Raw genomic sequence first — 24656 nt, 5'->3', positions numbered from 1 at the left:
TTATGTGTAAGTACACTGAAGCTGTTTTCAGATACCCCAGAAGAGGGCATCAGATCTCATCACTGATGATTGTGAGCCACCATATGGTTGCTGGGATTTGAACTCAGGATATTCAGAAGAGCAGTCAGTGCTCTTAACCACTGAGCCATCTCTCCAGCCCCATATGTATTACTTTACCGGAGTTTATCTGAGTGCTCCTTCAGGGCTTTGACTTATTCTGTGTTCCTTAGATGTTCTTTTAAGGTGGAACTTATTACTACTGTATATATTAGCTTCCTGTTGCCAGTGTGAAAAGTTACAGATGGGATTGTTTAAACTAACTCATTTATTATCTCCTTCAGTATGCTTTGTTTTGTGTTGTGTTGTTTTATGGAGGCAGGGTCTCAGTGTGTAGTGTAAGGTGACCTGCAAATCACAATCTTCTTCTGCCACCTCCTGGGTGTTAGGTCTGCTGGCTTGACTGTAGGCGAGAACCTCCACGCCTGGCGTGTCCTTTTATCTTACAGTTCTGGAATCAGTTTTCTGGGCTAATGCTGCGCTGTCAGCAGGTTACCCATTTCTTTGACTTCATGGCTACTAGGTGCTGCCCACCCCCCTTGGCTTATGAACACTCGTTTAATTTTCCAAGCATGTGATGTTACCTTCTTTTCTGTCTCTGACTCTTCTTGGCTCCGTCTTATAATAACTGCTATAATTGGCATATCAGGGTAGTACATGAAACTATATTTCAGCATTTTAAAGCACATCTACAAAGTCTCCTTTTCCAAGTAAACTTATATATGTTATAGAGATTAAAAAGTAGGCGTTTATTGGCCCCTTCCAAAAATAAAAACAAAGTGTATGCATATATGTTTTTGTGCATATAATATAGTGTCCAAAAGTATAAAATGATAGTAAGAACTTTTGTATTTTCAACCTTCTCATCTTGAAGAATAAAGATACCACAACAGGTGTACAGTTAGACATGTTGTTTTTCCAACTTTTTACTCCAATCCTTGAAAGTATTTTGGCTTTTTGATTTTGGTCATGCACCGCCTCTACTGAAAATTTCCACATTTAAAATAATAAATCTATTTTGACTTGAGTGTACAGTACTACTTTTTATAATAAGAAATGTTTTATTGCCTTGTAGTCAAACTCTGGGTAAAGCTAGGTATGGTAGTGCAAGGTGGGAGGCTAGGCAAGAGGACTCAGTTGTAAGCTACTGTGGCAGGGTAGCAAAAGTGTGCTTAAAGGAAAACAAAACAGACTTCTGAATGATAGCTGATTTTCTACTCTGATATAGATAAAACTGTTTAGTGTGATGCGTTATTTTTGATGTTACTACTTAGAGGACTATTTCTGTGAGCTATAGAGTTTGTATCATGATACAAGTGAGGGCTCACAGGTTTACGGTGGCCTCATTTTAAGGAGACACAGTTTACTACCAGCCTGACATTTGGCAGACTGTTTAACTTTTTGGCCACAATTTCCTCATCTGAAGAAAAATTCTACCTCATAGAACATTATGATGATAAAATGGGGAGAGAATTGGACATTCTTAAAATTGTGATATGCTAAACATTGAAAAATATTACTATATTACTGGACAGTTTTTTTAACTATGAATCTATCATAGTAATTTTTAAAATTCCAGTTTACATTGATGAATATTGGGAATTCCCCCAAGTCCTTTTGTTATGAAACCCAAAGAAAGCTGTGAAATGTCTTTTTATTATTTTTTACTATTTTATAAAACACAGTTCATTGCTTATATGTCTTTTTTTCCACTTATAAAAAAATGCAACTATGTCTGGATATGGTAGTGCATGCCTTAATGCCCAGTTTGCCAAGCATATTTTACATAATAAGATGGCCATGAGCCTGTGGGAGGTAGAATATTATGTTCTAATTGCAAAATGTCTCCCAGAGCCTCGCATGTGAATACTTGGTTCCTAGCTGGTGGCACTGTTTTGGGGGGCTGTGGAACCTTTAGGAGGCAGATTCTAGCTAGAGAGAAGTGGTCACTTGGGGTTTGGTTCTAGGGTTATAGTCTGGCCCTGCTTCCATTTTCCTATTCACACACCTCCAGCCTCAGTTGTTACTTAATAAGCAGTTGCTGAATGATTCTGTTGCCGTACCATGAGTCATTTCTGTTGCCTATCTTCCTTGTTGATGGACAGTGTTTTTGTTTTGTTTTATTTTGGATCAGATATTTGATAACACTAGTGAGAAAAGTAGCTAGTACAAAAGATTCTATTTATTACACTTACAATAATACTTTTTTTTTCTCACAAATGAGACCACAGCCTTCTCTGAGTTTAATTCTTCATATATATAATAAAGAACTTACTATGCTTTTAGGCAGCAAATACTAATAAGCTGGTTATTGCACACGTCTGTGTTCACATGCACTTAAAAAATTATTTTTAGGGTCTAAAAATTAGAGTAGTCTACCTAACATAGTTTACTCTGAAAAAACAAAGTAATGTTTTCAGAAAACCTTTAGGGAAAGTGTAATGGAAACATTGACAATATCATGATTTATAATATTTAGATAGTATCTGACACTTAAAGTAATGGTACCTGGTGATTCTACTTCATGTTTGCATATTTAGATAACTTCTAAAGTGATATTTTGTTAGATTTTATTATTGGAAAGGACATGAAAATAGGACTATGTGGACATAGCAAAAAGAAGACATTGTTCTGTTTAGTTACTTTTCGTTACAAGCAGTAATTTATGCCACATATTTTCAGAGAATCATAGGCGTGAGAAAGAACTGAACTGTGGGAACTCCTGACTGAATTATATTCTGTGGGAAAAGTGGGTGGAAGTGAGCTTCCTTTTGCTTAGGGTAGACTTGAATGTTGGTATCTTTTGTGGAAGGGGTACAGTGGAGATAAAACTTGATTTGTTACTTGGAAAAACTTTGTTAAAAAATTTTAACAGTTTTTGGGGTGTTTTCCTTTTTCATACAGTGTTTGAAGGTTACAGTTGACTGCCACTTGGAAGGATTTATGAGTCACTGATGGGGGCTGGGTCTGAACTCTGGTATCTCATAGAACACTGAGCACCACAGTCAACTATTTCTCTAGCTCAGTACTAGTCTTATGAGGCTGGCTTTGTTAACATAGTGTATTTGGGACTCAAACTACTAAATTTGAATTTTAGTAGTTTCTTCTCACTGCTGAGTAGTTAGTTCTTCATCCTGTGGGTGTGTCAGCTTTTCATTTCCCAGTTAAGGTACCTTAAGAATAATGGCATCTCCAGACCCTGAGAACATACTGCTTTATACAGCAAATAGACTTTAGATATAAGATTGAGGACCTTGATAGGGTTCTTACCCTAGATTATCCATGTGGACTTTAGGAGTAAAGTCATCTGAACCCTTCTTAAAACTTGAAGAGAGAAAGAGGAGTAAGAAAGACATGATATCAAAAGTTGAAGCTGGTAACCACTTTATGTTTTCAAACAGGGAAACAGAGATTTTAGTCCTACAACCTCAACCTCAAGGAACAACCTCAGAACCCAAAAAACAGACAATGGATCCATACCTAGTCCTCCAGATCCTTTGGATTGTAGTCCAGCAATATATATACTATACTTCTGACTTGCAGAATACGAATATAGTGAATTTATGGGTTTTTGTTGTTGTTACTGTTTTTTTGAGACAGGGTTTCTCTGTATAATAGCTCTGGCTGTCCTTGAACTTGTTTTGTAAGACCAGGCTGGCCTCAAACTCACAAAGATCCACTTGCCTGTGCCTATTGTTTGCTAAGAACAAAGATGTGTGCCACTGCACCTGGCAAATTTATGCTCTTTAACCATCAGCTATTTCATAATTTGTTGCAACAATGATAAAACGCTAATGAGGCCATAAGGTGGTTTCTCATTTTTAATGATTTTAAGCAAAGCCACAACTAACATTTAAATACAAACTTTTGTGTGAACAAACCTGTTTTTTTGTATTAAAGGAAACACCTGGGATCAGGATTGTTGTGCCATTTCTGCATCCTTGCTTGTTAACTCTGAGAGTTCCATTTGTTGGTTGTTTTGATTTTAGCCTTCCTAAGATGTGCAGTGTATCACATTGCAGTTTTATTGTGCATTTTCCTAATAACAAACGATGTTGGATTCCAGTTGCTTTGTCTATGTGGCATCTCCATGTCTTCCTCAATTGAAGGCTTTCATATTTTATTGCTTCCTATTATGATTTTATTTTATTTTTTTATTGACTTTTATTTATTTGAAATGTTATCCCCCTTCCCAGTTTCCCCTCCACAAACCCCCTATTCCACTCCCATTCCCCCAACTCCCACCCCTGTTTCTATAAGGGTAATACTCCCCCCACCCCCCACCCCCCACCCACTCCCACCTCACCAAATCTCCATAGGACCAAGGGCCTCTCCTCTCATTGATGCCTGACAAGGACATCCTTTGCTACATATAAAGCTGGAGCCATGGGCCCCTCCATGTGTACTCTTTGGTTGGTGGTTTAGTCCCTGAGAGCTCTGTGGGGGTCTGGTTGGTTGATAATGTTGTTCTTCCTATGTATGTGGTTGCAAATTCCTTCAGCTTTTTCAGTCCTTCCCCTAACTCCTCCATTGGAGTCCCATGTTGGCTGCAAGCATCCACATCTGTATTGGTCAGGCTCTGGCAGAGCCTCTCAGAGGTCAGCCAAACCAGGCTCCTGTCAGCAAGTGCTTCTTAGCATCAGCAATAGTGTCTGAGTTTGGTGTTTGCAGATGCGATGGATTCCTAGGTGGGGCAGTCTCTGGATGGCCTTTCCTTCAGTTTCTGCTTCATTCTTTGTCCCTGTATTTCCTTTAGACAGGAACAATTCTGTGTTAAAATTTTTGAGATGGGTGATTGGCCCATCCCTCAACCGAGGGCCATGCCTAATCTATAGATTCTCCCCTTTGTTGGATATTTCAGCTAATGCCATCCCCATTGGGTCCTGGGAACCTCTTTCTTTCCTGGCATCTGGGACTTTCTAGTGGCTACACCTAGTTCCCCATCCCTCATTGCTATACACTTCTGTTCAATTTCCTGACCCTCTATATCATCCCAGTCTCCTCCCATACCTGATCCTCCCCTCCCTTCTTCCCCTCCCCCTCCCTCTCCCTCCCATGATTATTTTGTTCCCTCTTCTAAGTAGGATTGAAGTATCCACACTTTGGTTTTTCTTCTTCGTAGCTTCACATGATCTGTGAGTTGTATTGGCTGAGCTTTTTGCCTAATATCTACTTATCAGTGAGTACATACCATGTGTGTTCTTTTGTGTCTGGATTAACTCACTCAGGATGATATATTCTAGTTCCATCCATTTGCCTGTGAATTTCATGAAGTCATTTTTTTAAATAGCTAAGTAGTACTTCATTGTGTAGATGTACCACATTTTTTGTATCCATTCCTCTGTTGAGGGACAACTGGGTTGTTTCCAGCTTCTTCTGACTATTGTAAATAAGGCTGCTACGAACTTAGTGGAGCCTGTTATGATTTTATAGTTCATCTTAGTTGTTCTTTTGTTACCACACCAAGAGCAACTTAAGGGAGAAAACTTTTGTTTTTGCTTCAAGTTCATAATGGTTCCTGTTTACCATGGCATGGAATACATGACAACTGGAGCAGAAGTCTGGCCTCTCACATTCTTTTGGTATCTTAGAAGCAAAGAGAGAGCATGACATATGGCCAACCTATAAAATCTCAAAGTGCACCTCCAGTGATGTACTTCCTCTGTAAGATTCCTTCTATTAGAAGTTCTACAACCTTCCTAAACACTCTCATTATCTGGGGACCACGTGTCACACACATGAGCCTGTAAGAGAAGTCTCACATTCGAACCACAGTGTAATTCTTCTGTATTCTAGATTGAAGTTGAAATTGTTTTGTTGTGGATAAGATTCACTACGTTGTCCAGGCTGGGGTCAACTCTCGGGGCTTAAAAATTCTCTTGTATCTGTTTTCAAAATACCTGGCATTGCTGGCACATTCCAACTACCTTGCTTGAATACATGTTCTTTCTCTAATATGTATATGCAAAAATACTTTCTCCAGTCTGTTGTTTGGCTTTTCATTGTCTAGTCTTTTTGGAAAAATAGGAGTATTAAATTTTGGTGAAATCCATCTTAGCATTATTTTTATTTTTAGGTGATGATTTAAAATTATTTTATTTGTTATATGTGTGTAAGCACAGGTACATGGGCCATGGTTCATGGGTGGAGGTTAGGACAACCCTGGAAAATCTGTTCTCTACTATTGCACGATCTAGTCATTGCACTTAGGCTGTCAGGGTCTGCTGAGTCATCTCACAGCTCTAGGTCTGGGTTTTGGTAACATCTTTGCTTATCCTAGCATAAACTAGAAATTTTTCTGTGTATTCCAAAGATTTATATATTTAGACATTTGGGTCTGTTTCCATTCAGAAATACTATTTGAACATGTTAAAAATGGAGTAAGATAATTTGCAAGCTGTCTAACTTACTAAAAAGCATTGAGTCAAAGACTATCCTTTTTTCATTAAATTTCCTTTGTTCTTTTATACTGAGGAGTGTGGAGAAAATCCAACACTGTACCCTTTGTTTTACCAGTTTCCCTGATTTTTGCTAGTTGACCTTTACCCTGCAAGAAAAAATCATCCTATCTTTGTCCTGTTTATCTTTTTGTTGAAAGAATTTTCTAACACTTTATATTTTCACAAGAAATTGATTCCTCTTTCTCTCCCTTTAGAACTATATATATTTTAAGGGCTGGAGAGCTAGCTCAGCATCAGGAACACTTGCTGCTCTTGCAGAGGACTGGACTGAGTCCCCAGCACCCATGTCAGCTGGTCCCAATTTCCTGTAACTCTAGCTACGGCAATCAGATACCATCTTCTGGCCTGCATGAGCACCTGCACACACACACACACACACACACACACACACACACACACACACACACACACACACACGGGGGTGGGGGAGAGAGAAATATATTTAAGCTTTTGTTAAATCACATGTGGTTGTTCTTGATTCTTTCCCATAAATTTTCTCAGTGTGTTGATGTCATTTAAAAAGAATTGAGTTGTAAGAAAAAAAGAGAGTAGTGTCACATGGGAGACAGTTGGGTTTACATCAGTTTGAGAACTTACAATTAGGGCTACAAGTAGAAGTCCTCTTGTAGTAGAGAACAAGGCCATTGGTCATAAATTAAGCTGTTAAAGAAAGAGAGAATTAGAAAAGTAAAAGTTAAGTTAAGCTTGTTCTTAAGTTTTCATTAGAGTCGCAGACACAACTGTAGAATTCTTAGAGCAAACTGGCTTTGCCATGTGCTCTTCCAGGCTCTCCTCGCTCGCTCGCTCACCAGTGCTTTTACTTTAATATTCTTAGTTGTAAAGTTTGTAATACAAACACTTGTTGTTTTAATCGTACATGGCAGGCTTATTTTTATTCTTTCCTAGTTTGGGTGACTCACATATTTTATCATCTTAAAGTAGACTCAGACCCCCCCGCCATAAAACTAGAAAGAGAAACACATATGCATGTAGTAGTTTTCTTAGACTTTCATTATGTTTTTGTAAATATTCTTACTTTCTCTACAGTTTAATATGATTTTTTTAAAACAAGTTATATATTGTTTGCAAACAAGCCATATATCCTTTCAGTAATTTGTTACAATATATTTTTCATGACTTCCTTCTAAACCAATAAATTTTCCATTTCAAGGAATACATTAAAATCAGCCAGGTCTGTGGATAATGTTACATATAATCCTAGCAGTGGGAAGGCAGAGGCAGGAAGGTATCAAGTTCAAGGTCAGCATGGGCTACATAAGAAGACCCTGTCTCAAAACATAAAACAACTCACAATGAAAAACCACCAATTAATTTAAACAAAAAGTTAGCCATTTAATATGAATTTTTAAGTTGTGTAAAGTACTAAAGCTATTTGACAATTTTAGTTGTGAAATATATATCTTAGAAGACTTTTCTAGTATTTTTATTTGTATTTATTTTATTAGCTTGTTTATTTTTTAGACAAGGTCTCCCTCTGTAGTTCAGGCTGACCTCAAATTTTTGGAGATCTTCCCGTCCCTGCCTCTTTGAGAACTGGGTTTACAGGTGTATATCCCCATCTCCTGCTTAATAGTGATTTTTAAATTTTAAATCTTTCAAAGCTACTTTTGGACTTTAAAGAAAATTATGTCTTTTCATTTTTCTGCCACAGGGTGGCGTGCTGTGCCTACTTAAATTCTGTTTTGTGACTTTAATAGCCTGATCAAACCTAACTTAAAGTAGAATTTTATGCATGCAAATAAATTGTTTATAACAGTAGATAATCTTTATAGAGTCTTATTTGAAGGATAGTTAAGGGACTTTGATCAGTTTTTATTGCATTCTTACTTAAACATTTTATTTGGAAGTAATTTTACACTTAATACATTGTAAAAATCAGACTAGAAAAGAAGAAATCTTTATAGCTTATGTCTAGATTTATTTCTTATTAGCATTTGAGCCTGCTATACACCATGTATATATGTATGTTTACCTTAAAAATCTTTAATATTATTGTGTATGTGCATGATGAGTCTATGCCTACACACACGTGGACACCAGAGAACAAGTCTTTCTTCTCCTCCAGAGACTGAACTCAGGGTGTCAGGGTTGGGTGGCCAGCACCTTTACTGACTGTACCCTCTCTCAGGCCCTACCTGTGCAAGTTTATGTGTGTGAGTGAACATTAGAAGCTTAAGTCACATTATGATGTAACACATTATCCCTAAATGCTACATTGTGTTTTCAGATGAACAGACATAGTCTTTCTGTAACCATATGTATCAATTTCAGGAAATTTAACTTTCACAAAAGGCCTTTATCCAGTGTTACCATCAATATTTCAGTTTCTCTTTTGATTCAGTTCAGCTTGGTCTTTATTGCCTCTTCAGTCCGGTCAGTCGTTGTATATAATTGTCAGGGCTTTTTAGATTCCTTTGACGTGAAATATTTCCATAGCTTTTTGTATTTCATAATATTGACGTTGAACTCACTAAAAAGCATCACTCATTTTATTGATGGCTTTGTTTGATGCTTTGTCATAGAGGCTACACATTCTCAGCTAGACGGCACAGACTTTGTTGTGTTGTCTTTGGAGTATGGTATTTGTCCTATATGCCTTTTACTAGTGGCACTATATTGTCTTTTGTTGCTGATAATTTGGGGTACATTAATACCAATTAAATTTAACTGATACCTAACAGCACAAAAATTACATATTTTAATGGAAGACTGTCATAGTTTGGTATAATTGTATACTTTTTGTGATTTTTAGGTACATGTATGTGTAGATAAAGAGTTATATGCAATTTGAGGACACATAAAAGCAAATGTTTTCTTTAAATGTTGATCTGTGTTTGGAGTATATACTATCTGAGTTTTCTGGAATGCTTGAGGTAGAACATTTTAACTGTATTCCTAGCAAAGTTCTGTATTTTGTCCCTGGATTACCAAGGAGAATGCTTTCATACCCTTCTGGGGCATACCAGTCATTTTAGTGAAATGAAAGAATAAAGTCTGGGTAGGTAACATAAGATAGCAAATAAATATTAAAAAGTAGAATCAGGGCAACTACAGATCTCACAAATTATTATTAGTACCAAAGCCAAATGAATTTCTTAAGAGAGATATTGCTATTTCTGTTTCCTTTTCCCGTGTGGTAGAATTACTGATGTGCATCACCATGCCTGGCTCCAAAGACATGATCTTATAGTCCTTGAATTTGGGTTTGTATTAGTGATTTTTTAAAATACAAAATAAACATACACTTGCCAAGTACTTGATTTTAAAGAGTAAATTTGGCAAAGAAATACTTGCAATTCTATTTTATTCTTAGGTTACTTGAAAGACTTGTTACTGTTAAATGGATGAAATAGGTTTGTGACTAGCAACATTTCCCAAAGTGTTCCTGTAATGCTTCTTTTAGGACAGGATAAAATTCTAAGAGGGAAATAGTTATCTGATTTGAGATAACTTGCTTATTTCACTTGAATATTCACCGATTTCATCTTGAAAAGGTGTTTGTCCCATCAGCACTGAGATGGTAGAGCACTATATGCAGCTCTGCTGCGGGTCGGGTAGTGAAACTTCTTGCACGATCTTACATTTAATCTATTTACTTTGATTACATATGTATATTACATATTTATTGTATTTCCACATATAGTAGACATCAAAGCACTTGAGGTATGAAATTAGATGAATATAAAGTAATTTGAATGTTAAAATGCCTATTACATTTAACTGTGAAAACTGAAAAATTATTGGATACTGCTGTGAGTTGTGATTTCTTCCATCAGCTACCCTACTGAGTTTTGGGAGAAAAAAAATTGCCTCCAAGTTCCCCTAGGTTTTCCCCTTGATTTTACAAAGAAGTACATTGTATAAATTAAGTACCAGTTTATAATTGCTTCTTCTGACACATGTATACATGGTTTTGAGTCTCCATAGTATTAAATTATACCATGGAGCTTGGAATTCATTGTGTCTCCCTGGCACCTAACATAATTCTAAGAACTTGGTCATTAAATGATTGAATACTATTTTAAAAGTTTTTATTTTTATTGCTTAGGCAAGATACCTGTGTAGATTCTACTTCATCCCTGAGAGAGAACAAACAACCAGAAGGTTTGGAATCAAAGCAAGGTATGGATCAAATACTTAATTTTATATAGCCTTTAACAATGGTAAATTTCCAGTCTGAAAATCCACCCTGTTTTACAGAGGGAAATGGAGTGCCATATTTGTCCATGATCTTCCTAGCTACTTGGTGACCTGAGTGTTGTGTGATTGGTTACAGGTGCCTCCAGAAGGTTTTACCATCTTGAATGGTTTTATTTCCATGATTTCTATTATGTGTTTTAGGTTGCAAAATAGAGGTGAGTTAGTTGGGAACCTTTGGGTTATATGTGCAACTTTGTAGGATAACTACCCCTAATCCCTATGTTAAGATATTTTTCCTTATTTCTTTTCTTCCTTAGAGAAGAAATTCTTCAAGTCAGTTTGACATAAACCATCTAGTATATATAAGGTAGTAATTTTAATTTACTTAAGCCATATAGATCAATGGGGCTAATTATTTAAATGTTTTAAAAATTCTCATCTTTACTAGGAAAAATTGAAAGTAATATTTTTTTACTGTTCAGATGTCATCTCATGTTTTTTCTCTTTGTAAAATGATGACTTAAGAAATTTTCTGTAAAACTTGAGCTGTAGGAACTTTTCAGTAGAGAGAAGCAGATTTTTATTTCTTTTAGGCAGAGAAGTACTGAAGCGTCACTTTGTTACTGATAATTGATAACAAAGTAGAAAATGTATAATTTTGTAATTTCTTACATATATTTAACATATATGTACATATAATCTAGATTTTTTAAAATGCAGTCATGTTTATTAATATTCCTGATGCTGTTGGAAATTCTCCAATGCTTTTTAGAAATTCTCTTGTATTAGGCTCTTAAGTTGCCAGAGAAAATTATATATTTGTGAATACTGAGCCTCCTCACAGATAGAAACAGATTTGGCTCATCAGCATTTCTTTGTCATAGAAATAGAAGTTATAAACACATTCTTTTCAGTTATTATAATTATTATCATCTAACCCTCTCTACATTTTACATATAATTAGACCACAGTGCGATTGTGGCTTTTTTTTTCTTTTCTTTTGAGACAGGGTCCCACTTTGTAGCCAGGCTGGTTTTGAACTTGTGATTCTCTTGCCTGTCTCAGGAGTATTGTGAGTAGGCATATAACTACCACCCTCAGCCTGCCTTCATCACTCTTTGTTCCTAAAGTTTTTAGTATTGACTGAGCAGTGTATGTGAGTATGCTATTGGATCATCTATGGGAAAATAATATCGTATGAAGAATAGGAAAGGCTAGAATGAAGCAGGTTGATTCTGACTCAGTAGAAAAGAAGCCAGAAACTGCACTGCACAATTTACGCTACTGCTAATTTTCTAAGGGAAGGTGTTTTGTGACTCCATGTTCAGAAATACAGAATTCTTAAAAACTCCATTGATGTATCAATAGCCTGTTTTGTTGTAATTTTCATGTTAACTTTAATCATTTGAAAACCAGCTGTGGAAAAACCAAGAGGAAGAGAAAAGATTCAAGTAGCCATATGCCAAGAGGCTAACTAAGAAAAGTGAGGTTAGAGCCTAAAAGGACTGCTTTGCAAGCTGTTTGTCTCAAACTAACTAACCTGTAGGAAATGGTTACATTTTCCGGGGGTGGGGTGGAGGGGTGCGGTTGGTGTTGCTGTCAGTTTTGTTTTCCCATGGTTGAGGGTGGAACTCAAGAAGCAATTCCTATATGCTAGGCAAGTGGTCTACCATTGAATCAATCCAGTTCTACCCCACCTTAAAAGAAAACAGAAGTAAAGGGTTTTTTTTGTTTGTTTGTTTAAGAAAATGTTCTTAAGTAAAATATAAAATTCTTTGCTGTCTAGTAAGATGAAAATGAATTATCCAGAAGGCTTATTTATGCAGAATATTTTTCAGGTAAATTCTAAATGAACAAATTGTTTTCTATTTGTAATTTGCAAAACTCTGAAAGTGTAATAATACTGTTTTTGTTACATAGCCATTCTGCTCACAATAGTTCTAAAGTTCAGTAGACCAAATTATAAAGCAGCACTGAGCTTTCTGTTTGTTCTTTCAGTGTGAATCTTACTATGACCTATTATTTCTATATGGAACAGACATGCTATTTAAATTTCCTTTTCAATTCTTTTTTTTTCAGTTTGTAAAAGACTCAAGTATGATTTGAGCAGTTATCCAGGGAGGACTCAGGCGTCCACTGTCAGTTAGTTAAGGTGATGTTTCTTTGTTAAGGACTGATGGGAAGTACCATGTCTGAAACTAGGAGTGCTAAGGATGAGTACTGAGTTCATAGCTAACCTTTATCATACTGACTCGAATAAACTAAAGAGCTACTTTTACCAGGAAATATTAAATGCAGGCATAATATTGTCTGGTTGATTAGTATTGTAACAAAATTAAAACTCGTGTTAGAAATCATTCATTTTCAACCAGAGGGTAGTTATATGAGCAATATCAGTTATAGGTTTTTTTTTTTTTTTTTTTTTTTTTTTTTTTTTTGGTTTTTCGAGACAGGGTTTCTCTGTGTAGCCCTGCCTGTTCTGGAACTCACTCTGTAGACCAGGCTGGCCTCGAACTCAGAAATCTGCCTGCCTCTGCCTCCCAAGTACTGGAATTAAAGGTGTGTACCACCACCGCCTGGCTATAGGTTCTTTTTTTATCACAACTATGCATATGTTAATAAAATTAAACCATACCTGTATAAGCTTGTTGTGTACTTGGAACTCTAAGGTTTGCCAGAATATCAGTGATTGTACTGTTGAAAAGACTTAAGAGCTGCTTTTAAAATAGTTATGGTATATTTAAATTTAAAATATGGGTCATTTGTGTTATAGATTGAAAAATGAAAATTTCTGTTTGCTGAAGGTAATGTGTAGGAAACATTTTTAAACTTTAAAATCCATTTATACTAGTGTGCAGTAAGTTAATTTTCCTACAGACTTATTTATGAGAACATTCAGCAATATTAAAATGCAGATCTGTATTTAAATTATTTATGTCTTGGGGATAATATGTAGCTTAAAATTATCGTAACTTAAAAATTAAGGTAAAATTTATGCTTGCATTACATCTTTAGAGTTGTAATGTTAATGAAATTATACTACAATTGAGAAAGTTGTTTGGATATTTAGGTTAATAAGAAGAGTTGAGTGGTTTATTGTTATTTTAAAACATTTGAAAAGTTGTTAAATACAAAAGTGATTAGTTTGTTTTGTATTGCTCATAAGGATGAAAGCAGAGTAGACAATAATATTATCATTAGATAAAACTTTAGAGTTTTATTTCTGATTTCAGAGGTGTCAGCAGATGCATTGGACTGTCCCAAGTTCCTATGTGCAAGGTGCTTGATTGAAGATTGCATAAACCACCACCTGGTGGTGCTGTTATACAGCCTACTCAAGCAATGCATAGCTGTTTGGCTTTGATATTAAAGTTTCTTTGAAATTGTCAGGTCTTGTAAAGACTAGTGTCCACTGTATTTTTTGTACTTGGACAAAGTGTTTAATATGTTTTCTTACTTTGTTTTGCTGTAGAGCAAACTATAAACTTGGTTTTTTGTTATCTGTACATTTTTTTGTAACATTAAAAAAAGGATGCTTAATTTAGTCTTTAGTCTGTTTGAGGGTTCTTTGTAATATATTCACTGGCTCATCAGTGTCAGTAAGGCATTTTCTGTATTTCACTTGGAATCTTATCTATTCATTCATTTACTTATTTATTTGGTTTTAAGGCGTTTATTGTAGAAAGCCAGAGAGAGGGAGAAGAGTAGAGAAGCAGAGCCGGCCATGACCATGTGGAGAGAGGGAAGGGAGGGGAGGAGAAGGAGCAAGAGGTGAGAGTAAGAACAAGAGCTTAAGAGTGGAATGTTATATATTCATGCTTTTCATATGAAATTGGAGATATGCATATGTACATAAAATATGTACATAAGATTTTTACCTTGGTTAGGCTGAAATAGTACCATTAAGAGTTAGCTAGTTGACTCACATAGCTACAGTTTAGCTTTTGAACTCATGAGTTAAGGAATACTACCCAGTATTAAGGATTGCTTAGATATGCTAGGAGTGCGGCTCAGCGGTAGAGACCTAGTCTAGCACATGTAAGGTCCTAGGTTTAATCTCCAACACGAAAAAAAAAGTTAAATAAGAGCTTTATAAGAGCTTCAAGAATTTGAAAGGCTGGCTTGAATAGGAGTAACACGTAAGGAAGACTCTACTAGGAACAAATGTCAGTGGTTAAGCTGCATGATAAAAGCTCTTATTTTTAAATAAGCTTTCAGCCATTCAGACCACCAATGTATGCTGATCATATTTGCAGGGATATGGGGGCAAATGCCACAATTTATAAAGTAAATCAGTAGCATAAGATAATTATGTTTTAATTGTTTCTTTCAGTCTTTTTGATTATATATATATACAGTATCTATATAATTAAAGTAGTATAAACCAACAAAATATACGTGCTGGTCTAAGTGTTTAAAAATGTTTTCCGTTACAGACAGGCTATAACAAGCTATATAAACTATCAAAGAACTGCAGGGACTAGAGAATGGAGAGATGCTAGCAGAGGTTCTCAACCTTCTCAGTGTTGCAGTACTCATGTTGTAGTGATCCCCAACCATGAAATTATTTTACTGCTACTTGATTTCTAACATTTTAAAGTTATATAAAATATGTTCTTATTTAGCAAAAGAATTAAGTATGAATCTTAGTGAGGTCCTTTGAATTCTTAAGATAAGGGTAGTTAGAAAAGCCCAACTGATTCTTGTTGCTATTGTTGATCTAATGTAGTCTTGCCTTTGAGAGAAACTAAAATAGGTAGAGGGAGATTAAGATTAAAGATAATGAAGAAGTGAATTTTCAGCTACAGTGGCATTTGAGAATTAGTTGAGGCAATGCTTGAGTGTAATCCCAATACCAAGCTGAGGCTGGAGGAGAATAAATTCCAGTCCAGCCTGGGCTAACTAGTGAGACCCTATCTCAAGTGCCACCAGAGGCATTCATTACTTAGACAGGAAGAGAAGGGTCATCAGCTAATGAAGTGACATTTATTGCCTGTAAGTTTTAAATAGCTTCTTTGTACATACGGCCACAGAAATGTCTGGATGGGCAAATGAACTTCTTAATTCTACTAATATGTTTGTGTTGTGAGTGTTAGAGAGCCCAGGAGACCAAGAAGAAAATTGTACAAAGAAGTCTGGAGTTGGGAGCACAGGAGTGTGTGTGTGTCTGTGTGTGTGTCTCTTGTGTGTCTGTCTGTGTGTGTGTGTGTGTGTATGTGTGTGTCTGTGTGTGTGCATGTGTGTGTGTGTGTCTGTGTTCGCACGCGTGTATGTACTATGCTATCTTTAAAAGCTGCTCTAATTCCTTTTCTTCAGAGCTCTTGTTTTACCCAGCTCTTGTTCTTACTTAGCTTTAACAAGAGAGTAGTCATGCAGATTCTGAATGTGAATCAATGTCTTTAAAGGTTTGGCCAAGTGAGAAGAGATTGCCGTGTAGGCTAGCCTGGCAAGACCTATATTGGCAAGATTGGCCTGTTCCTTCCCACCACCAAAAAACAAACAAGCAAACCCTTCTTTTCTCATTTCTTTGAGTTTTTTTTTTAATGCATCATTACCAGAACTAAACAGTGTTCTTCCTACTTTAAAAATATTCCAATTGTTATTATTTTTCTGAGATTTTGTCTTGGCCCAACCTGGAACTCTCTATGTTGACTAGGCTAGTGTCGTATTCATATAGATCTAGCTTCTTTAGCTTCCCAGATGCTAGGATTAACAGCTTATGCCCCCAGCTCAGTCTCCCCCAAATTATTCTTGATTTATTTATTTATTTATTTATTTGTTTATTTATTTGTTTATTTATTTATTAGTATTTTCGAGACAGGGCTTCTGTGTAGCCCTGGCTATCCTGGAACTCACTCTGTAGACCAGGCTGGCCTCGAACTCAGAAATCCACCTGCCTCTGCCTCCCAAGTGCTGAGATTAAAGGCGTGCGCCACCACTGCCCGGCTTGATTTAATTTTTTGTATAGTTTATGTGCATACCAGTGTTTGCATATATGTATGTGTGTGTGTGTGTGTGTGTGTGTGTGTGTGTGTAGGCCCAGAGTTGATGTCTTGTTTATTCCTCTATCACTTCCCACATTTTAGTTACTGAGGTAAGGTCTTCCAGTTGAACCTGGAGCTCACTGATTGGCTAGACTAGCCAGCCAGCTTGTTCTGGAGATTGCCTTTCTTTGTCCCCTATGTGGTTGCCATGAGTGGCTGCCAGGTTTGCCTTGCTTTTACATGGTTTCTGATGATCCAAACTTTGGTCTTTATACTTATTTGGTGAGCACTTTCTTCCTGGCCCCATCTCCCACTTTGTAAATCATCTCTTTCTATGGTTAATAATTGAATGAAATAATGAAAATTATAGTTTGTATAGTTTAATTAGTTTTTTTTATCATTTGAAGGGTAAGAATTTTCTACATTATAAAAAAGGTAAATTGTCAAGAATTTTGGAAGCAGTAATGCCTTATCTTTTTCATATAGGGGGCAGAGTTATAGTATGTAGCCCAGGCTGCCCTTGACTATAGTTCTCCTTTTTTTAGCCTCTGACTACTGGGATGACAGGCTTAGGCAACCGTGCCTGATGTAGTGGTTTCAATATGTTTGGCCCAGGGAGTGGCATTATTTGGAGGTGTAACCTTGGAGTAGGTTTGTAACTGTGGGCCTGGTCTTTAAGACTTTCTTCCTAACTGCCTGGACGTAAGTCTTTTCCTGTTACCTTTGGATGAACATGTAGAACTCTCAACACCTGTTGTACCATGCCTGCTTGGACACTGCCATGTACCTATCTTGATGATAATGGACGAACCTCTAAACCTGTAAGCTATCCCCAATTAAATGTTGTTTTCATAAGAGTTGTCTTGGTCATGATGTCTCTTCACAGCAGTAAAACCCAAACTAAGACAGAAGTTGGTACTAGGGCCTGGGGTATTGCTGATATAGACCTGACCATGCTTTTGTTTGGAAGAATGAGAATTTGGGGACTTTGGATTTGGAAAGCCATGGAATGTTTTAAGTAGGGTTTAGTGAACCATCCTAGTAGGAATATGGGAGACACTGTTGCTGTGAGTGATTTGAACTGTGCAGACCTGGCTCAAGAGGGTTCAGTGGAGAAGAACTTCAGTATGTGGTCTAGAGACTCTTTTTGTGATATTTTGGCGAAGAACATGGTTGCCTTTTGTCCTTGTCTGAAGAGTTTGCCTGAGACTAAGGTGAAAAGACTCTGATTAACTGCATTGCCAAACGAAGTCGCAGAAAGACCCATTATAGACTTTGTTTTCTAGTTAAGTCTCATGAAAAGTGGTTTGAATAAGCACAGCAAACTTAGAAAGGAAAAATATAAAATTTATGGCTCAAGTATTAAAGGGGCAGCTGGAAGTGAAATGGAGCTGAATCCTGTGTTCAAGGATATTAAATTGAATTAAGGGAGCGGTGACTTTGGGGCCGGACTTCACCCAGCTAAGTTTATGTCCAGGCTGCATGTATTTAATCCCAGCATTCAGGAGACAGTCATGCAGATCTTTGAGTTCAAGACCTGCCTGGGTAAGAGCAAGTTCTTGGTGAAGAAAAGCTTAAGTCCAGGCATGGTGGGACACACTTTTAATCCCAGGAGTAAGAGTCATGCAGATCTCAAGAGTTCAAGGTCAGTCTACAGAGCAGGTTCCAGGACAGCCAAGCTTAGGCAGTGAGGGAGTTGGAAAACAGAAAACTGGTAATAGAATAAGGGGGCCATATTCCAGTCACAATAAGCAGCAGAACATGGTAGAACTAACTATATGGCTCTAGTGTTAGAGTCAAGAATAAAAGAGGCTACTGGGAAAATTGATGCTGCTTAGCTGGAACTAAGAAATTAGAGGTGATTAAGAGACCAGTATCACTGAGATGAAATCTTAGGAGTAATATTTTCTGAGAGCACACAGAAGCTGTGTTCCAGTGATAGCCAAGGTTGGGCCTCGTGCTGCAGCGGTACTTGGTAATGTGCTTAAAGGGTCATGAAGAACAGCTGAGACTTGGCACTGAGAGAGGCCATGGTGAAGGTGCAGCCTCAGTTGTAGTTAAAAGCCCAGGACTGAAGGGGTCATTCAATAAAGTTGAGGCTTGGCACCATGAAGAGAGCCTATGAGAGGCTATTGGTGAAGCCTACTTGCAGCAGCAGACCTGAGTGTATTGGATAACCAGTACCATGGGACAACCACCAAGAACAGCAGCAGCAGTGGAGTGGAGTCGATCTGAGCCTAGATTGTAGATCTGGAGAAGTGACCCAAGCCCTTTGCTGGAGCCCAGATCATATGTGAATCCCAGACATTGGAACAAAAAGCTGTAAAATTGAAGTTGACTTGGAGACCCCAGGATGTTAAAGATGCCAGAGCCTTGGAATATCTGCTGAGGAATGCTGCTAACAAGGAATGGAACGAGTCCAAGTGAAAGAAGTTTGTTGTAGCTAACACAGATGAAAAAGAAATGGAGATCTGAAGACATGGAGATGCAGAGTTTGGAGTTTACCCATCTGGTTTCCTGTCTTGCTTTGGGGATTACATTGAAGTGGTTAGATAAGTCGCAGAAGAGACTTTGTACTTTGGTCTAACATTACTGAGACTTTTGGGACTTTTGAAATTGGGCTAAATGCTTTAGCATTATGCTATGTTTATTTATGGCTCCTATAGACTCATGTGCTTGAACAAGCCTATGGGGGCTAGGGAGTCCAATGTAGTGGTTTGAATTGTTTGGCCCAGAGAGTGGCACTATTTGGAAGTATAGCCTTGGAGTAGGTGTATCACTGTGAGCATGGGCTTTAAGACCCTCTTCCTAGTTTCCTGGAAGCCAGTCTTTTCCTGTTTGTCTTTGGATGAAGATGTAGAACTCTCAGCTCCTGCTGCACCATGCCTGCCTGGATGCTGCCATGCTCCTGCCTTGATGATATTGGACTAAACCTCTGAACCTGTAAGCCAGCCCCAGTTAAATGGGGTTTTATAAGAGTTGCCTTGGTCATGGTGTCTGTTTGTAGCAGTAAAACCCTAACTAATACACCTGGCTTCATTCATGGAGAATGAAATTACAGAAGGTTTGGTTCATTATTTTGAGAAATGTCTAATTCTTTGTATCTTTCAGTAATGTTCACTTTAAGCATTTGATTCTGGGATATGTCTTCTAGGATGAAAGCCATATTCTTGAGGCACTTACTTCAGACTATACAACATGGTTTTTCAGCAGATATTTGGATCTTGTTTGGTACATTAGGTACTTTTAAGTCAGTAAATACTTCCCACCTCTGCCTCCTGAATAGGTAGGACTACAGGTATATACATTGCACCAGTCTTAGAGATTTCTTGGTGTGTGTACACAGGTGCATCTGTGGGTATATGAGGTGAGAGGTCAACCTCAGGTGTTGTTTTTCAGGTGCCATCCACCTTGTTTTATTATGAGACAAGGTCTCATTTGGAATGGAGCTTGACAATTAGGTTAGGTTGACTGGCCAGGAAGCCCCCAGGGATTCAACATCTCTGCTTCCTTAGTGCTGGGATTATAGGTGCATGTCTTACCATGACTAGTTTTTTTTTTTTTTTTAAACATGGATTATTATAGCGTGTAATATTAAAAAAACAATCCATGCTATCATTGGCTGGGCCCATGGTCTCACTCTGTTTCCAGCCCAGTACCGAGACTGCATCTTTGCCTTTTTTGCTAAAAGCCTGGCAAAAGTTGACTCTGCCCCTCCAAAGCTCTGAAATCGCTCTCTCCTCCCTGTGGCTGGCTGCTACCAAACCTGTTCAGCACTCTCAAATTTCCTGTGGCTAGCTGGGGCACACTCTTGCAAACCCAGGCTCTGCCACGGTTTCCTTTCCCTGGAGCTCAGTTGAATCACTGAGGAAAAGGAAAACACCAGCCAATCTTGGTTTAGAATCAACAGATAATACAATTGCAGGGCGCAGAACCTAGCATACTAAATTTACTAGCTATTCTATGTCTGCCTTGCTCCCGCTGACCAAAAGCAAGTCCCCACCTCCTGCCTTCCCTCTTCTTCTCTCAGACACGGAAGGCCTGTCTCCTCTTCACCCAGTGATTGGCTTCTTGTCTTTATTATCTAATCAATTAGGGGAAAATTCCACTGCAGGTTATAAGGACCTAGGTTATAAGGATAGAACTTAGGCCCCCATGTTTACATGGCAGTTTACCAGTGGAGCTATCTTCCACGTCTGTGGCTATTTCTGCTTGTGACTTGTATTTATTAGTTCTTTTGAGACTTTTGGCTTATCAAAAGAGCACAATAATTGGTAACCTAGTAGCAGTGGTCAGCCCTGAAAATATACAGACTGAACAGGATATATTCATGTATATAGAAGTGTATGTATATATACATATTGTATAGTGAATACATATATGCATGTAACAGCAAATAGTGAAAAAGAGTTCATGAATCTGAAAGAGATCAGGGAGGGATATATGGAGATCTTGGAGTGAGGAAACGGAAAATAGAAATAAAGTCATTTTTAAGATCGTTTGGCTGTATCTTTTCAAATCTTGGAACTGACCTCTTCATCTAACACATTGTTTTTTAGTACTGGGCACTAGGGCTAAAGAGATAAATAAAATGTCCCTGGCCTGGAAAGAACCCAAACAAAGAAACCAGCATATACCTTTTCCCCCATATCCACCTGTTCCTGACTCTGTATGTGCCCTTTTTTCCTTTTGAGACTGATGAACTGTGCACTGTCAGGATCAGCCCTCTCTTTGTGTACAGGTTGTATTCTCTGATAATATATATATATATTTTATCTCATACTAAACCATTCTCTTCCATTCTTTTGAACTGTTGCTACAACTAAGTCACTGTTGACTGCTCATCCTGACCTGTCTGCATTTGATCCTTTGATAACTTTCCTTTCTCAGAATTATCCTCCTTTACTCCTTCTTCTCGGTCTTCTCTCCTTGACTTTAAAGAGTGTATGGTCCAGAACTTAATCTTTGAACTTTTCCACATTCCATAGACGGCGATCTTAAGCAGTCCTGGGCTGACTTCAGCACTCCAGGTGCTCTTGTCTGCACTGTTGGGTTTTGCTTTCTAGTCCATAACATGGGACTTCTACATGCCAATCTTGATCAGATGTTACCTGACCTGTCCAGACTAGGTAGCACCCCCACCACCTCCATTTTCCAGAGCTTAGAGCCCTCAGCTCATACCTCAGCTTTCCTAAGAATTGGTGTTATATTTACTGGGCTGTAGTTTAAAGAAGTCACTGTCATTTGATGACTGGCACTGCACTGCTCTCTTACATCTACCTCATAGTATGCCTCAGAGTATGATAGGAAGCTATCAGTTGTGACTGGGTTTCAATACTTGGGATCCAGTATCTAAATCTGAGACTCATTGGTGTGAGTAGAAAAGTGCAGGTAAAACCAAAACCAAATAAGCAAATCTGCGGTGCTACCCTAGTCTACTGTCTGTCTTGCCTCTTCTTGATATGGAACTGATCAGCACTTGATTCCTACCATTTTTGCCTATTTAACACCTACTAGTTACTGTTTATAACTTGACAACCATTTAGGGGTACTCAGGTGTTAACTGGACATGGTCCTTACTCTTACTGCCTACACTGTACTATTTTTATTTAAATCTGACTATCTTCTTTAAATAAATTGAGTGTTTCATTAGATAAAGGGTTATATATGCCTTTAGTTCCTTTAAGTCTTTGGTACTAGTCCCTAGAAATTGGACTGAAGTCAATTATTTTGAATAAGTAAGGCGATAGATGGATAAAAATGGTGTGTGTGTGTGTGTGTGTGTGTGTGTGTGTGTGTGTTTCTGTGTGTATTTCTGTGTGTGCATGCACCATTGTGGAAATTTGGGTTAGAGGACAGCTTGTCGGTGTGTGTTTTCTCCTTCTACCTGTGAATATTGGGGATTAAACTCAGATCATTAATCAGTCTTGGTGAAAAGCTTCTATGGTTTGTGTATGCTTGGCCCCAGGGAGCCATACTATTAGGAGGTGTGGCCTTGTTGGAGTAGGTGTGACTTTGTTGGAGTAGGTGTGTTACTGTGGGCATGGGCTTTAAGACCCTCTTCCTAGTTGCCTGGAAGCCAGTATTCTGCTAGTGGCCTTGAGAACAAGATGTAGAACTCTTCCACTCCTCCTGCTCCATGTCTTCTTGGATGCCATGCTTCTGCCTTGTTGATAGTGAACTAAACTTCTGAACCTGTAAGCCGGCCGGCCTCAATTAAATGTTGCCCTTATAAAAGTTGCCTTGGTTATGGTGTCTGTTCACAGCAGTAAAACACTAAGACAGCATCTTTACTGGCTGACTACTGACTGGTAGTCTATACATCATTCTTTATACAGAAGATGTAAGCAAAAATACACTAGCATTTTCGCCATCTGTTCCAGTTCCTACTCAGAAAAACTCATTGTTTCTGAGCTTAGTTTTTCTTTCTGTCCTCACCAACATGAGGCCATTTTTTGTTTGTTTGCCATACTCTTTATTTTTACTACCTGTGTGATATGGCTTCACACCAGTCTACTATGTTGATGAATGATTATGGCCTATTTAAAGTGTGGTCAGAATAGTGACTTCTCTGTAGGTCATGTTTCTTTTGATAGTTTATAATTTGGGTAATTATTGTTTCTTAAGTTTTATATAGAGCCTCTTTTACATCCATTAGCTGTTGGTTTCTCCACAAGAGATATGCCTTTCTCTGACCATTCTGAAAAACACAAACAGAAAACTGAAACCTATGTGATGCTTATGTGAGTTTTAATTTATTTTAAGGTGATAATTCCCTAACCAATTCCTTCTCCTCTTCTATATTTCTTGAGGGAAGAATGAAGGTGGAAAGAACTGACCATGATCATTATTTTTACTACTTCTACAATCAGAATATTCTTAGTTTAAGAAATGATTTGTGCATATCCAACAAAGTACTCTGCCAATTTTTAGCATGTTGATAGTGATTGAGTTTGCTTTAGGAGTTTATAAAAAGTGCTTTTATATTTTTATTATCTTTTTCTGATCTTATATATATTTAAGCAAAAGCAGTGCTTTAGACAACATGTCCGTGTGTGAAATAGACGGCAAAGCTGAACACGGGCTCTTAGGACAGATTGTAAAGTACTGAGATGTTACTAGGAGGGAATATGTGTGTAAAGCCTAGCAGTTAGTGTTGTTCATGTACAGGGCATAGGGCTGACTGCTGGAAATGAGCAGCCTATGGGGGATTGTCCCTGAAGAAAACACTTTCTCTTAGCAGGTGGCTAGGGATGGGACCTTATGAGCCCTTCCCCAATTCATGCTGCGACGTCAATTGGTATGGTTTTGTGTAGACAACCATATTGTTTCTAACTTCAACAGTCATGTCCAGAAGATACATGACAAATATTTTACAACCGTCCTCCCAATCCTCAGCCTCTTAGAATATTTCCATCTCCTCTTCCTTGATGTTCCTAGAGCTTTGAATATAGCGGTGGTTTTTATAGATGTTCTACTTTAGGGATGGGTATCCCATAGTTATATATACTTTATACTTTGACCACTTGTGGGTTTCTCTAATACTTTCCATTAGCTGCAGAAATCTCTTGCTTTTCTTTGGTTTATTGAGATGAGGTCTCACCATTGGCCTTACACTCAAGATCTCTCCTCAGTCCCTAACTACCAATTTAGGTGTTTCCCACCATTTCTTATTAAAAATAATATTTTGTTAGATTTTACAATTTTTATATGTATTGAGTTTGTATTTCTGATGCCCATGGAGGTCAGAAGATGACATCAGATCCCCTGGAACTGGAGTTAAGGATGGTTGTGAGTCACAGTGTCAACATTGGGAACTAATGCAGCTCCTCTGCAAGAGCAACAAGGAATCACTGAACCATCTCTCTGGCTCTGTTCCCTTAACTTACTTTTGTAAAATTTCCATTTTGTCAATGTTCTAGATTCCCTCCTGCCCTGCAGAAAAGTCCTAATTTTTACTAGTCAGTAAAAAGTAGTTTTTTGATTTTTTTTT

At 37.7% G+C, this 24656-nt stretch overlaps 1 protein-coding gene across 3 annotated transcripts in view; it reads left to right on the top strand.

Moving 5' to 3' along the window:
• Window positions 1-24656, top strand: part of Caap1 (caspase activity and apoptosis inhibitor 1) — a 57075-nt gene that overhangs the window by 25836 nt on the left and 6583 nt on the right. For all 3 annotated transcript variants that reach the window (XM_031377857.1, XM_031377858.1, XM_031377859.1), the window contains exon 5: window positions 10588-10661. In XM_031377857.1, the coding sequence (XP_031233717.1) occupies window positions 10588-10661 (74 nt within the window). The remainder of the gene's footprint in view (window positions 1-10587; window positions 10662-24656) is intronic.

The sequence above is a fragment of the Mastomys coucha genome, unplaced genomic scaffold (genome assembly GCF_008632895.1).
Source record: "Mastomys coucha isolate ucsf_1 unplaced genomic scaffold, UCSF_Mcou_1 pScaffold18, whole genome shotgun sequence".
Classification (NCBI taxonomy): Eukaryota; Metazoa; Chordata; class Mammalia; order Rodentia; family Muridae; genus Mastomys; species Mastomys coucha.
This window is presented reverse-complemented; position numbering and strand designations above follow the sequence as displayed.